The 12,495-nt window shown below is 31.9% G+C and overlaps 1 protein-coding gene across 1 annotated transcript; it reads right to left on the bottom strand.

Moving 5' to 3' along the window:
- Positions 1-743: 743 nt before the first annotated feature.
- On the bottom strand, positions 744-2,065 carry LOC119601619 (mediator of RNA polymerase II transcription subunit 18). Its single transcript, XM_037952651.1, has 2 exons — positions 1,876-2,065; positions 744-1,822 (listed from the first exon to the last, which is right to left on the bottom strand). The coding sequence occupies exons 1-2, from the start codon at positions 1,998-2,000 to the stop codon at positions 1,306-1,308; spliced, it is 642 nt and encodes a 213-aa protein (XP_037808579.1). The 5' UTR covers positions 2,001-2,065; the 3' UTR covers positions 744-1,305.
- Between the last annotated feature and the right edge of the window lie 10,430 nt (positions 2,066-12,495).

Raw genomic sequence — 12,495 nt, 5'->3', positions numbered from 1 at the left:
TGCATACAAATCCTTGCCCTGGTGATAACTGTTCAGGAAGTAGAATATATGGCAATTTCACCATAAAAAAAATTTAGGGCCATACATCTTTAAGATAGTTGGTAAGTGCGCCAATAATTTTGTTCAGGAAAATTGGGAACTTTTTTGAATCTCCATTGTTTAATAATATGATAAAAATTTTGTAATGCAAAAAAGTGAATTTTGTGGAGAACTAACTACTCTATCTAGTAAAAATGTCTCTTTATTAAAAACCTATGTATGTCATAATGTCATTAAATCTATCGTGAAGTTTAATGTGCTTACTGTGCCAATAATTTATATTGTCAGTATATGTATGTAAGTGTAAAGAGAGAAAGCTCTTTTATTCGTGGTAAAGCTTAATTTTTGTCACACCATTTATTTAGCATAATTTAAAATTACATTAAAATTACGAATAGCGACGAGTAAATTATTGCAAAAATAATGGTTTCAATGGGATCAATACAGAATTTCAGTTAGTTTTTTTAACTCTATTCTTTGTGGGAGAGATTTTAAGTGGAGAGAAATTTTGAACGTGGTTTTATGTACCTTATTTCGCTGAAATAAATAAATATATTGGCAGTGGACTGTATTGTTGAGGATGATGGACTTCAAAAGATGCCAACAAAATCCAGTACTCAATTCTGGATCCGGTTCGGTAGGACCAAATGTTTGGCATCAATCCAATTTGTCCAAAATTTTGTATAAAGATAAAACAAAAAAAATAAAGTTTTCAAGATTTATGAAACGTAGATCTCTTTTTTTATTAAAAACCAAAAATTGCCTCGTAGAAGGTTTAAAAAGTTTTTTTTTGTTAAAAATAAAATGAACCTTTGATGAATGATGTAGGAAAGACATTACAAATTATATATTCGAAGTACTACGAATTCTGATGAAAAACAAATGAAATTTACATAAGCGGTGAAGGAATATGGTTTATTTTTGACAGCCATATATCGGATGTTTACTGCATCTATCTATGAATAAGATTAGATCAAGTCCAAAGTTGTCAAAAATAAACAATGTAAATTCATCAGTTTCTCACCAAAATTACTTCAACTACTTCAAGTATATTGTGGTGAAATTTCTATTTCTTATTCCTCACTTTTTTTTGCGATATTAAATAACCTGTCTTTTTATGGAGTATATGACCATTGGAAACGTGATTATCATTGCGTATAAAAAGTAATTCGTTAAAGTTACGAACTAAATTAAATATTTGATTTTATAGATAACAGATACTAAGTGAACCTCATAACCACCATTGTATATCATAGAATAATAAAATTAGGGCAATGTTCCTAGTCTTTTGTAATCAATCTTTTCAAGTTGTACTAACGGCTTCAATTGCTCTGCAAAAATCCTCATTTCATCTCCTATTGCGTCTTGTCCATTTGGAGCTAAAACTGATAGTTCTACCAGAAAGCTATGACAAACTGGTTCACCATCATTCTGCTTTCCGTGCATTATTTTAAATACTTTTGCTACTGTTATCTTCATTCGTCCTTTTCGAAACATATATCCTTGACTAACATATTCGAAGTCTAGACGACAGCCCAATTCAGTTAAAAATTCAAGAACAGTTGAAGTACATCCTACATCAATACTTGATCGTACAAGAGTTGGCCGTGATCGATCTAGTTCAGGTTGTCCTATATATCGCAGTTGATATGGTACATCTCTGTCAAGAGCTCGGCGAACCCGTACACTTAATTGTTGATTTGGCTGCCTCATGCTCATACAAACTTCCAAATCATGAAAAGTCTCTGGAGCAGTTTCAACATTGTCACAAAGACCACGGAGCCTGAAAACCACACTATGAATTCTTGCATGAACAAATAATTAAATATTAAAAACCTGTGCAATAAATGATCAACAGCAGATTCAATTATTGATCCTTGTAGTAGGTACTCTTGATTTGGTATAATTTTGCATTGTAGTGCCTGTGATAGCGATTCCTTTGAGGAAGTAATCGGATTCATTGTAATTGTAACATTAAATAAAAAACATACTCATATCAGATCCCTGCGCCGACAAATATTATCGACAGCGGCGGCGCTGATACTTAAAATATCGGCGGCGGCTTAAAATCACTGTAAGCCGGCTAAGTATCAAATAAGCTTAATTTACAAATTTCCAAGGCGAATTCAGATAAGGTGGTGGCAGTTCTGCAACAACAAAATTTTACATGTATTTCGTTTTTGCATTTGGTTTACGTAGATCAAGGCATATTAATTTTATAAGGTAGTGTCATCGGTGAATTCAGAATACCAAGCGAATTGGTTATATGTAGTTTGGTTTATATGTAGTTTGACATTGTGCCTGTACTTGAAGGCGAATTGGCTGTAAGGAAAAATTTCAAAAACAACTGACAAATAAATCAAAGCGAATTTATTATATTAAACAAAAAATGTTTATAAATTTGAATCTGTTTGTAATTTAGTTTGATGTTTAAACTTTTAAAGATTAAAAACACAAGAATATACCCTAATCACACAATTTCACTTTAATCGCAAAATTCACATATAGAAAATGAAACCAGTTTGACATTAACAAAATGTAAACAAAGTTTGACATTAATTATACACTACGGCGAAAAATGAACATAATAGCAAAAAACGATCAGCTGTTCTGATAACACTACCTTATAATTAATATATCTTGACGTAGATGTCAAAAACCATAAGTATGGCGAATTCATTTGATGAAAAATTTTCGTAAAATGTTTATATCTTATTAAAAAATAAAGGCTTAAGTCGGTTTTAGTGACATTTTTCAAATCACGTCGAAAATTTCACCACTAATAGAGAGTTCGTTTGTGAGTGAAATGACGTAAAAATTTTAGGGCTATATCTCAAAAAATATACATTTGTTTCGACCGTTATATATATCAAATTAAAGGTATTTCAAAGACCTTTCCAATGATATGTAATATGATATACAAAAAAGGACCCGTTATAGGTCAATTTTGGGAAACATAATTTTTGACCCGATATTTTTGAGGTTTATCTAAAAAATCGGGAAAAAATGCCTTTATAGGTAAGTATATAAATTAGATTGTTTAAAAGCCAAGATATTGAGCTTTTTATTAAGGTATAATATTTTTTTGTAAGTATTATAGTTCCTGAGATAGTAATAATTAAATTATGATTTTGCTATTAAGAAAAAAAACGTATGTATTCTTATCTGTATTAAGCGAAGCTGGTGTTAGACATACCATAGAGGAGAAAATCCTTGCGCCCGGCCGTAGGCCGGCTATTTAGGAAATCTTTATTAAGCAAAGAAAGCCGCGTAAACAAAAAATATTTTAATACAAATGTTGGCCTCTCACGAGGAACTATTTTCTTCATCAGGGGAATCTGACAACTCTGATGATATGTAAATTAAATTATAAAATAAATGGTTTTTGAAATCAAATATCTCTTTCATTTGATTAGATACAGAAATGGTTTATACCGTAAATAAAAGCTTAATTCATTGGCTATTAATATATAGAAATTTATAATAGAATTATATAGACATTTTTTCCGATTTCTTTTAGATGAAAAGAAAAAGTCGGGTCAAAATATATATTTTCCGGGAAATACCCATAGTCGGTCCATATTTTAGTATCATGTTATATATCATTGGAAAGGTATTTTCAATGTAAACAAAACAGTTTTCGAGATATACACAAAAATGTATTAAACTTTGGAGCCCCGCCCACTCGAAAGTAGGCGTGGCCGACAAAAAAAATGTATATTTTTTATCGTCTCAAAACGCTCTATATTGGGTTTTTTTTTGAGAAATGTCACTAAAACCGACTTGTTCCAAAATAAAGATAAAGATATTAAAATTTGTGAGGAAAATATATTCTGAATTGAATAATGTTTGTTTCAAACGAAAAATTCTATTCCGGCAGATTAATTTGAAAAATTTAAGTGAGTGCCTGAAGTTAAGTAAAAAAAAATTTTGTGAAAAATAAACATAAAAAGTACATATTCATGAAAATATTATATTACGAATGAATGAATATTTGTTGCGAATGGATAATTCTACTCCGGCGGAGTAATTTTCAATATTTGGCCATAATGTAGCAGCCGCCGGACGGGTAATACCTTATATGGGTTTTGTTATATAAAGCGTTCCGGAACAGACTTTTTTAGTTACTCTCTTTATCTACATAGTATATATATAAAACAATATTGTTTAATTTGTTAACATTTAATAGATTTCAAAATTAAGCCATAACGTAGAAGTCAGCTGCCGCCAGCAGGGTAAATACTTCATATGCGTTTCTTAATATTAAGTGTTCCAGAAGAGATTTTTTTTAGTTAATCACGTTATCTACACAATATTAATATAAAATATAAAACAATATTGTGTAATATGTTAACATTTAATAGAAAAAAATATGCCATTATTTATATAAAATGATATTTGTTTACTGAATGCTTGGTATTTTCAGATTTTTTACATAAATAATTCAAAAATTAACGAAGTTTTTCTCCGTTTAACGGACATTTTTAAATATAAAAATGTAAACAATAACAAACTTTGGCAGCTACGTAAACCAGGCGAATTAAGAAAAAAATGATCAGCTGATTGAATAACACCACCTTATATTAATTCGCCTTGACAAATTTCCAAAAATTTAATATAAAAACGGAATCCGAGAGATAAACGCTTGTATTTATAAAAAAAATCTTATTTTGCTTTTAATGCACTCAATAGTTAAAGCACACTTTAGCCTTAAAAACCATTAATAAAATTATGATATTCATAAACAAATAATAAACGTATATTAACTATTGTGCTGATTTATGTTTAAGTTGGCAGCACTGTACAATATGGCTGTCATTTTATGTGTTAGTGTTGCGTACAATTAGGATAAAATATTCGTTGATTCGGTTTTCTTAATTTCATATTTTTGTTTATAATAGATTTTTGACAATAAAAACAAACTTTTAAGAAAAATAAATATATATGGCTTTAATAAATGTCTATTTAGTTCAGATGTATAAATATAACATATAATTTCTAATTATTATTAAAAGTATCCGAATAACGGATATTTTGCGACAAAATATACATCACTATGACACATTTTCTTATTTTTACTTATTTTCCTTGTAATTTTTGATAAATTTTTGCAAATATTGATAAATTTCTTTGATATTTGACTAATTTTAATGCCGGCGAATATATTTTGCATTAGTATAAAACTAATCAATATAATTTACATGGTTAATTACTTTATGGCATTATATTTAACCAACAAACTTAGAAAAAGCCAAATCAAATGATTTTGTCCATCATTTGGTTGACAGACGGGCATTTCCAAATTGCCTAAAAATAGTGCTGGACAATTGGAATATTGTCAAATATTCATGCATTAATCCAATAATGCCTAGATTTGAGTTTTTTCCTCAAAATATAATCGTTTAAAAATTTTTGTGGGATTTTATTTACAAATTTGTAAACGTTAAAATTAGAATTTTTAGATTTTATTTTAAAAGAAACCACAATTACTTTTCGCAATCAACCTAAAATTACCGGAAAAATCTTTATCTGAGAAAAAAATTGTTAAAAATCAAGTTATTGTTGGCTTAAAGAAGGGTCGAGCCTACAATAAAATTCTTCTAATTGTCAATGGTTTATTGAAGGTGTTTTAAGCTATTTCACGTTTATAAATACGATTTTCCTGAATTTTGCCTAAAATTGTTTAATAAACCTAAAATAAGTTTTTATAAATACAGCCGAAAATTTATAACAATAAAATAGAGCAAGCACAAAAGTTGTGTGAGGAATTATGCAGGGATGGAAAAAATAAATAAAATAAGTTCAACTCTCTATAAAAGATACAAAAAAAGTTTAAAGCTTATCGTCGTTCATTTAAAAATGAACCCATGTATCTTTTAAGCCAGGGAACATTCAAAAAATATTTTTGACTCCATTATAACTTGACGAAAAAATAAAAATATGAATTTAGTACTTTTTGGATATTCGAGTGTTTAAGGGGTGAAAATTGTACCCATTTTTGGTACTTTTTTTCATAGAACATTGTTTTTGGTTTATTACCCATGTCTATATTAGACAAATATTTATTATGCTAAACGTCAAATTGTTATCATGATAAAAAACTAGCAGTTACGGACGGCATTTATTAGCGTTATAACGTCGTTATGACAGTGTTGTCTAAACAATTGTTTAGACAACGTCGTCTTGATAACAAACGTCATTTAATTGTAAAATTTGTTTAGAATTTTGTTTTTGTGCAATTAAAATTGATTTTTAACATAAGTTTTTGTGAAATTAGTGTTTATTTACAAAATTTTCATTAAATTTTAATTGTTTTTATAAAATTTAGCATTATTTCAATAAAATTATCTGTGAGTTGTCGTGATAAAATCAGCATTTTGTTACCACGTGTCTATATTAGACAAATATTTATCACGGCACTTGACAAAACGTCGGCAGAAAAATTGTCAGTTTTTTGTTTATGTTAATACACAGGGGTAACAAAACGCTGATTTTATCACGACAACTCACAGATAATTTTATTGAAATAATGCTATATTTTATAAAAACAATTAAAATTAAATGCAAATTTTGTAAATAAACACTAATTTCACTAAAACTTATGTTAAAAATCAATTTTAATTGCACAAAAACAAATTTCTAAACAAATTTTACAATAAAATGACGTTTTTTATCAAGACAACGTTGTCTAAACAATTGTTTAGACAACACTGTCATAACGGCGTTATAACGCTAATAAATGCCGTCTGTACCTGCTAATTTTTTATTATGATAACAATTTGACGTTTAGCATAATAAATATTTGTCTAATATAGACACGGGGTTACCCCTATGCATTAACATAAACAAAAAACTGACAATTTTTCTGCCGACGTCTTGTCAAGTATCGTGATAAATATTTGGATAATATAGACAGGGGGTTAACTTATACATATGAATACATAATAACAGGCAAGGCAAGGCGAATTCAGATAAGGTGGTGACAGTTCTACAACCACAACATTTTACATGTATTTTGTTTTTGCATTTGGTTTACGTAGATGTCAAAAACCATAAGTACGGCGAATTCATTTGATGAAAAACTTTTGTAAAATGTTTATATTTTATTGTGGCCTCCGGTAGGTTAGTGGTTAGTGTTCTAGTCTGGTAGACCGGGGGTGGTGGGTTCGATTCCCACCTGAGGCACTGGTTAAGGAGCGCACAACAGGCCCGATAGAGGCCTAGGTGTATTTCTTCGGATTTGATGTATATACATCCTCCTTTCAAACTAACTAACTAACTAAGTTATATTTTATTAAAAAATATAGATAAAGATATTAAAATTTGTGAGGAAAATATATTCTGAATTGAATAATGTTTGTTTCAAACGAAAAATTATATTCCGGCAGATTAATTTGCAAAATTTAAGTGAGTGCCTGAAGTTAAGTAAAACTTAACTTTTTGTGAAAAATAAACATAAAAAAGTACATATTCATGAAAATATTATATTACGAATGAATGAATATTTGTTGCGAATAGATAATTCTAATTTTCAATACTTGGCCATAATGTAGCAGCCGCCGGACGGGTAAAAATCTCATATGGGTTTTGTTATATAAAGCGTTCCGGAACAGACTTTTTTTAGTTAATCTCTTTATCTACATAGTGTATATATAAAACAATATTGTTAAATTTGTTAACATTTAATAGATTTCAAAATTAAGCCATAACGTAGAAATCAGCTGCCGCCAGCCGGGTAAATACGTCATATGCGTTTCTTAATATTAAGTGTTCCGGAAGAGATTTTTTTGTTAATCACGTTATCTACACAATTTTAATATAAAATATAAAACAATATTGTGTAATATGTTAACATTTAATAGAAAAAATATTTTTCTTAAATACCATATTTGTGTACATACCAATTATGCCATTATTTAAATAAAAAGATATTTGTTTACGAGATGCTTGGTATTTTCAGATTTTTTACATAAATAATTCAAAATATTAACGAAGTTCTTCTCCGTTTAAGGGACATTTTTAAATATAAAAATGTAAACAATAACAAACTTTGACAGCTACGTAAATCAGGCGAATTAAGAAAAAAATTATCAGCTGATTGAATAACACCACCTTATATGAATTCGCCTTGGGGCAAGGTATATTAATTTTATAAGGTAGTGTCATCGGCGAATTCAGAATACCAAGCTAATTGGTTATATTTTTTTTATAAGTAGTTTGACATTGTGCCTACACTTGAAGGCGAATTTGGTTGGTTGGTTGTTCAGGCTGCAATAGATGAACACGTGGGTCCTTTTGGTCCCTTTGTGATACCTGTAAATATATTAAAAGAAAAGAGGAAGAGGACTTAGAAAGTTATGGTAAGAGAGATAGTGAAGAGAAATTAAGGGGGTATTAATAGTAGTAGAAGACACTGAAAGACGGAGATAAGATAGTGAGAGAGAGATTGAAGTACTTAAACGGAAAAGAGTCTCGAACTCGAAAAAGCTACTGATCAGTGCTATTTGAGTTTGTGTCGTCAAACTAACCGCAATGCCTGATAAAGGCGTTTAGGTTATCTATTTTAGTCTTATTTATTTAACTCTGAGGTGTCCTCCAGAAATCGATGTCCCAAATACCGAAGTCGGATGTCCTCCAGTGCCGGACAGTGGCAAAGAAGATGTTCTATTGATTCCTCTTCTTCCTCATCTTGACAGCTTCTGCAGTAGTCATTAAAAGGCAATCCAAGTCACATTGCGTGGTTACCAAATTTACAGTGTCCAGTGATGACAGCTATAGTTTTGCTGAGTTGAGTTCGGCTGTATCGTAGAAGATGGTCCGTGCACTCTTTATCAAGCTTTGGCCATATCTTCTTTGTCTGAGTACAAGTTGGCTCATTTTCCCATCTTACTTGTGAGAGTTCATTAAACATGTTATCTATAAGTCTTTTGCATACTCCTATCGGAGTACCGCAGAAATGGTCTATGTCCGAGTCGGGCAATTGCGTACCCGCCTTCGCGAGTTCGTCAGCGATACAATTGCCTATAGAGTACCCGTGTCCTCGTACCCATACGAGTACGATGTTTGAATGTCTCGCCATCCTATTTAAGGATGTCCGGCATTCCTGGACTAGTCGTGATGTAGAGTATACACCTGTAAGGGACTTAATTGCAGCTTGACTGTCGGTAAAGATTAGGATATCTCTGTTTGATATCTTATGATACCAGAGCCAGTTTGCCGTTCTTTTTATGGCCGATATTTCAGCTTGGATTGGATTACAATTCCGGAGTGAAAATACCGCCCCCTACTCGTTCTCCTCGTTTTGAGCCATCTGTGTACACGGATAGGCTTCTTGAAGACCGACTTCCAGCCTCTGTGATAATGTATTCAAGTGGATTCCTGATACTGCTACAGCAACGTCATCTGCATAGGCAACAGTTTTGTATCTCATGAAATCCAGTGTCTTGAGTAAACAGTTAATGGCGACATTTCACAATAATGGAGAGAGAACACCTCCTTGTGGTGTGCCTCTGTTCACCTTTCTGTGGATCGTTGCTGTGCCTATATTGGAACAGATGATCCGTTGTTCCAGAAGTTCTCCTATAAACCTTGTAGTTGAGGCATCTACATTAAGTTTTTGCAGAGCTGATAGAATTGTGGCAGGTTTTACATTGTTAAAACCACCTTCTATGTCCAGAAAGGCTATATGACCAACTAGAGAATGCAGTGCAGTCTCAACCGATTCGCCTTTGGTGTATGCGTGTTGAGAGGGCGATAAGAGAAACGGATTCAGTGACGTTCTGATATGAACGTCAATAATTCTCTCTAAGGTTTTAAGCAGAAAGAAAGATAGACTAATCGGTCTATAGTCCTTCGCTTTGGTGTGTGTGACTTTCCCACTTTTAGGAATGAACGTTACTTTGCACCTAGTCCATTGGTCAGGTATGTAGGAACAGGTGAGGCAGGCTTGAAATATGGTTCGTAGCCAGGGTGTGACTAGATCTATGTTGTGTTGTAGATCAGCAGGTATGATACCATCCAGGCCTGGGGATTTATATGGGTCAAAAGTGTTAATTGCCCATTTAATAACATCCTCGTCGAACTGAAAACCGGTGGGATGCTGATAAGAAGTACCTGATCTTGCCTTTGAGTTGTCCAGAGGCAAGTTGCCGGGGAAGTGAGTGTTCATCAATTCTGTTAATGATTTATGTACGCTCGTTGTCCAACTACCGCCAGGATTTTGAATGAAGCTCCGAACGGTCTGGGATTTTGCTCAGGCGACTGGTCTCAGAGGAGTTTTCAACATTGCTGCAGAAATTCTTCCAAGACCTGCTTTTGGCGTTCCTAACCTGATTTTTGAACCTATTCAAGGATGACTTGTATAAAGACCATTCTCCTGATCTTTTGGCCTGATTGAATAATTTGCGGCATTATTTGCGGGTCTTCGCTATTTCGGGGGACCACCAGGGTGGTTTTCCTTTCTTCCTTGGTATGGAGGGTTTGCAGGTGACCTTAGTTGCTTCCTGGAAAGAGCGGGTAAGTTTATTTATCGCATTTTCTATATTTACTGTGTTATGTATAACCGTGATCTGCTGAAGGAGACAGTTTAGGATCCGGCTTTGTTCGGTCCAGTTTGTTTTCCTTCTATTTAGAAAGGGTAGATACCTCTCCTTAGTTAACTCTAAAAAGGACATTAATCCGAAACTTTCCAATTGCGGACTAAATGAGAATGGCTTGCACTTACAAGCGTTATATCCAGTATCTCCTGTCGATTTGCAACTACGAAGGTGGGTTCTGAGCCTATGTTTACTACAACTAAGTAATGGTCAAGTATGAAGTCTAGGCGAATTTGCTGTAAGGGAAAAATTTCAAAAACAACTGACAAATAAATCAAAGCGAATTTATATTAAACAAAAAATGTTTATAAATTTGAATCTGTTTATAATTTATTTTGATGTTTTAACTTTAAAATATTAAAAACACAAAAATATACCCTAATCACACAATTTCACTTTAATCACAAAATTCGCATATACAAAATGAAACCAGTTTGACATTAACAAAATGAAAACAAAGTTTGACATTTACAAAATGTAAACAAAGTTTGACATTAATTATACATGACGGCGAAAAATGAACATAATAGAAAAAACGATCAGCTGTTCTGATAACACTACTGTATAATTAATATATCTTGATAACGGGCTCCCAATACGATGTTGCAACTTTCTGGAATAGAATTTATGAGAATCTATAAAAGGGGATTTGTGGTACTTTTTGTTCTTCAAAAGGAACTTTTTGAATTTTCTATAATATTAAACCTGGAAACATGAAATTAGGTACGTAGAGCCCGGATTAAGTGAGAACCTATAAAAGGGGACTTTTTGGTTCTTCAAAAGGTACTTTTTGAATTTTCTATAATATTGTACCTAGAAACATGAAATTAAGCATGTAGAGCCCGGAGGAAGCGAGAACATATAAAAGGGAACTTTTAAATGAAAATCTATAAAAGGGAAATTTTTTGGTACTTTTTTGTTCTTCAAAAGGAACTTTTTGAATATTCTATAATGTCGAACCTAGAAACATGAAATTAAGCAAGTAGAGCCCGGATTAAGTGAGAACCTATAAAAGGGGCCTTTTTGGTTCTTCAAAAGGTACTTTTTGAATTTTCTATAATATTGAACCTAGAAACATGAAGTTAAGCATGTAGAGCCCGGAGGAAGTGAGAACATATAAAAGGAAAATTTTTGGTATTTTTTCGTTCTTCAAAAGGTACTTTTTGTGTTTTTTATAATATTGATCCTAGAAACATGAACTCAAGCGTGTGGAGCCGTAAGTAAGAACATATAAAAGGGAAATTTTTGGTATTTTTTCGTTCTTCAAAAAGTACTTTTTGTGTTTTTTATAATATTGATCCTAGAAACATGAACTGAAGCGTGTGGAGCCCGGAGTAAGTAAGAACATATAAAAGGGTACTTTTTAGTACTTTTTCGTTCTAGGTACTTTTTGTGATTTTATAATATTGATCCTAGAAACATGAACTTAAGCGTGTGGAGCCCGGAGGAAGTGAGAACATATAAAAGGGAAATTTTTGGTATTTTTTCGTTCTTCAAAAGGTACTTTTTGTGTTTTTTATAATATTGATCCTAGAAACATGAAATTAAGCATGTGGAGCCCGAATGTAATGAGAATCAAGAAAAGGGGAATTTTTAGTACTTTTCCGTTCACTAAAAGGTACTTTTTATACCCACCATCAAAAAAGATGGGGGGTATATTGATTTTGTCATTCCGTTTGTAACACATAGAAATATTGGTCCCTCGAAAAGCAGTTTTAACAGCCATAACTTGTTTAAAAATACGAATATAGAGATGAAATTTTATATAAGTAAGTTTCTTATGATCCAAAATCACTATGCAAAATTTTATGAGAATCGGTCCATAATTGACCCTACCCCCCTTATAAGGTCCCCTTCAGAA

This window comes from Lucilia sericata, unplaced genomic scaffold (genome assembly GCF_015586225.1).
Source record: "Lucilia sericata isolate MDLA Ls3-8-SP2 unplaced genomic scaffold, ASM1558622v1 Contig000178F_arrow, whole genome shotgun sequence".
Classification (NCBI taxonomy): Eukaryota; Metazoa; Arthropoda; class Insecta; order Diptera; family Calliphoridae; genus Lucilia; species Lucilia sericata.
Note: the sequence above shows the minus strand (reverse complement) of the source record. Positions and strands in the feature narration are given on the sequence as shown.

What these genes read in the sequence shown, in the direction of transcription:
- LOC119601619 (XM_037952651.1), bottom strand. Translation starts at nt 2,000, where the DNA reads ATGAATCCGATTACTTCCTCAAAGGAATCGCTATCACAGGCACTACAA. An exon ending in GTTGATCATTTATTGCACAG is followed by an intron (nt 1,823 to 1,875) that starts GTTTTTAATATT and finishes TGTGGTTTTCAG; the next exon opens with GCTCCGTGGTCTTTGTGACA.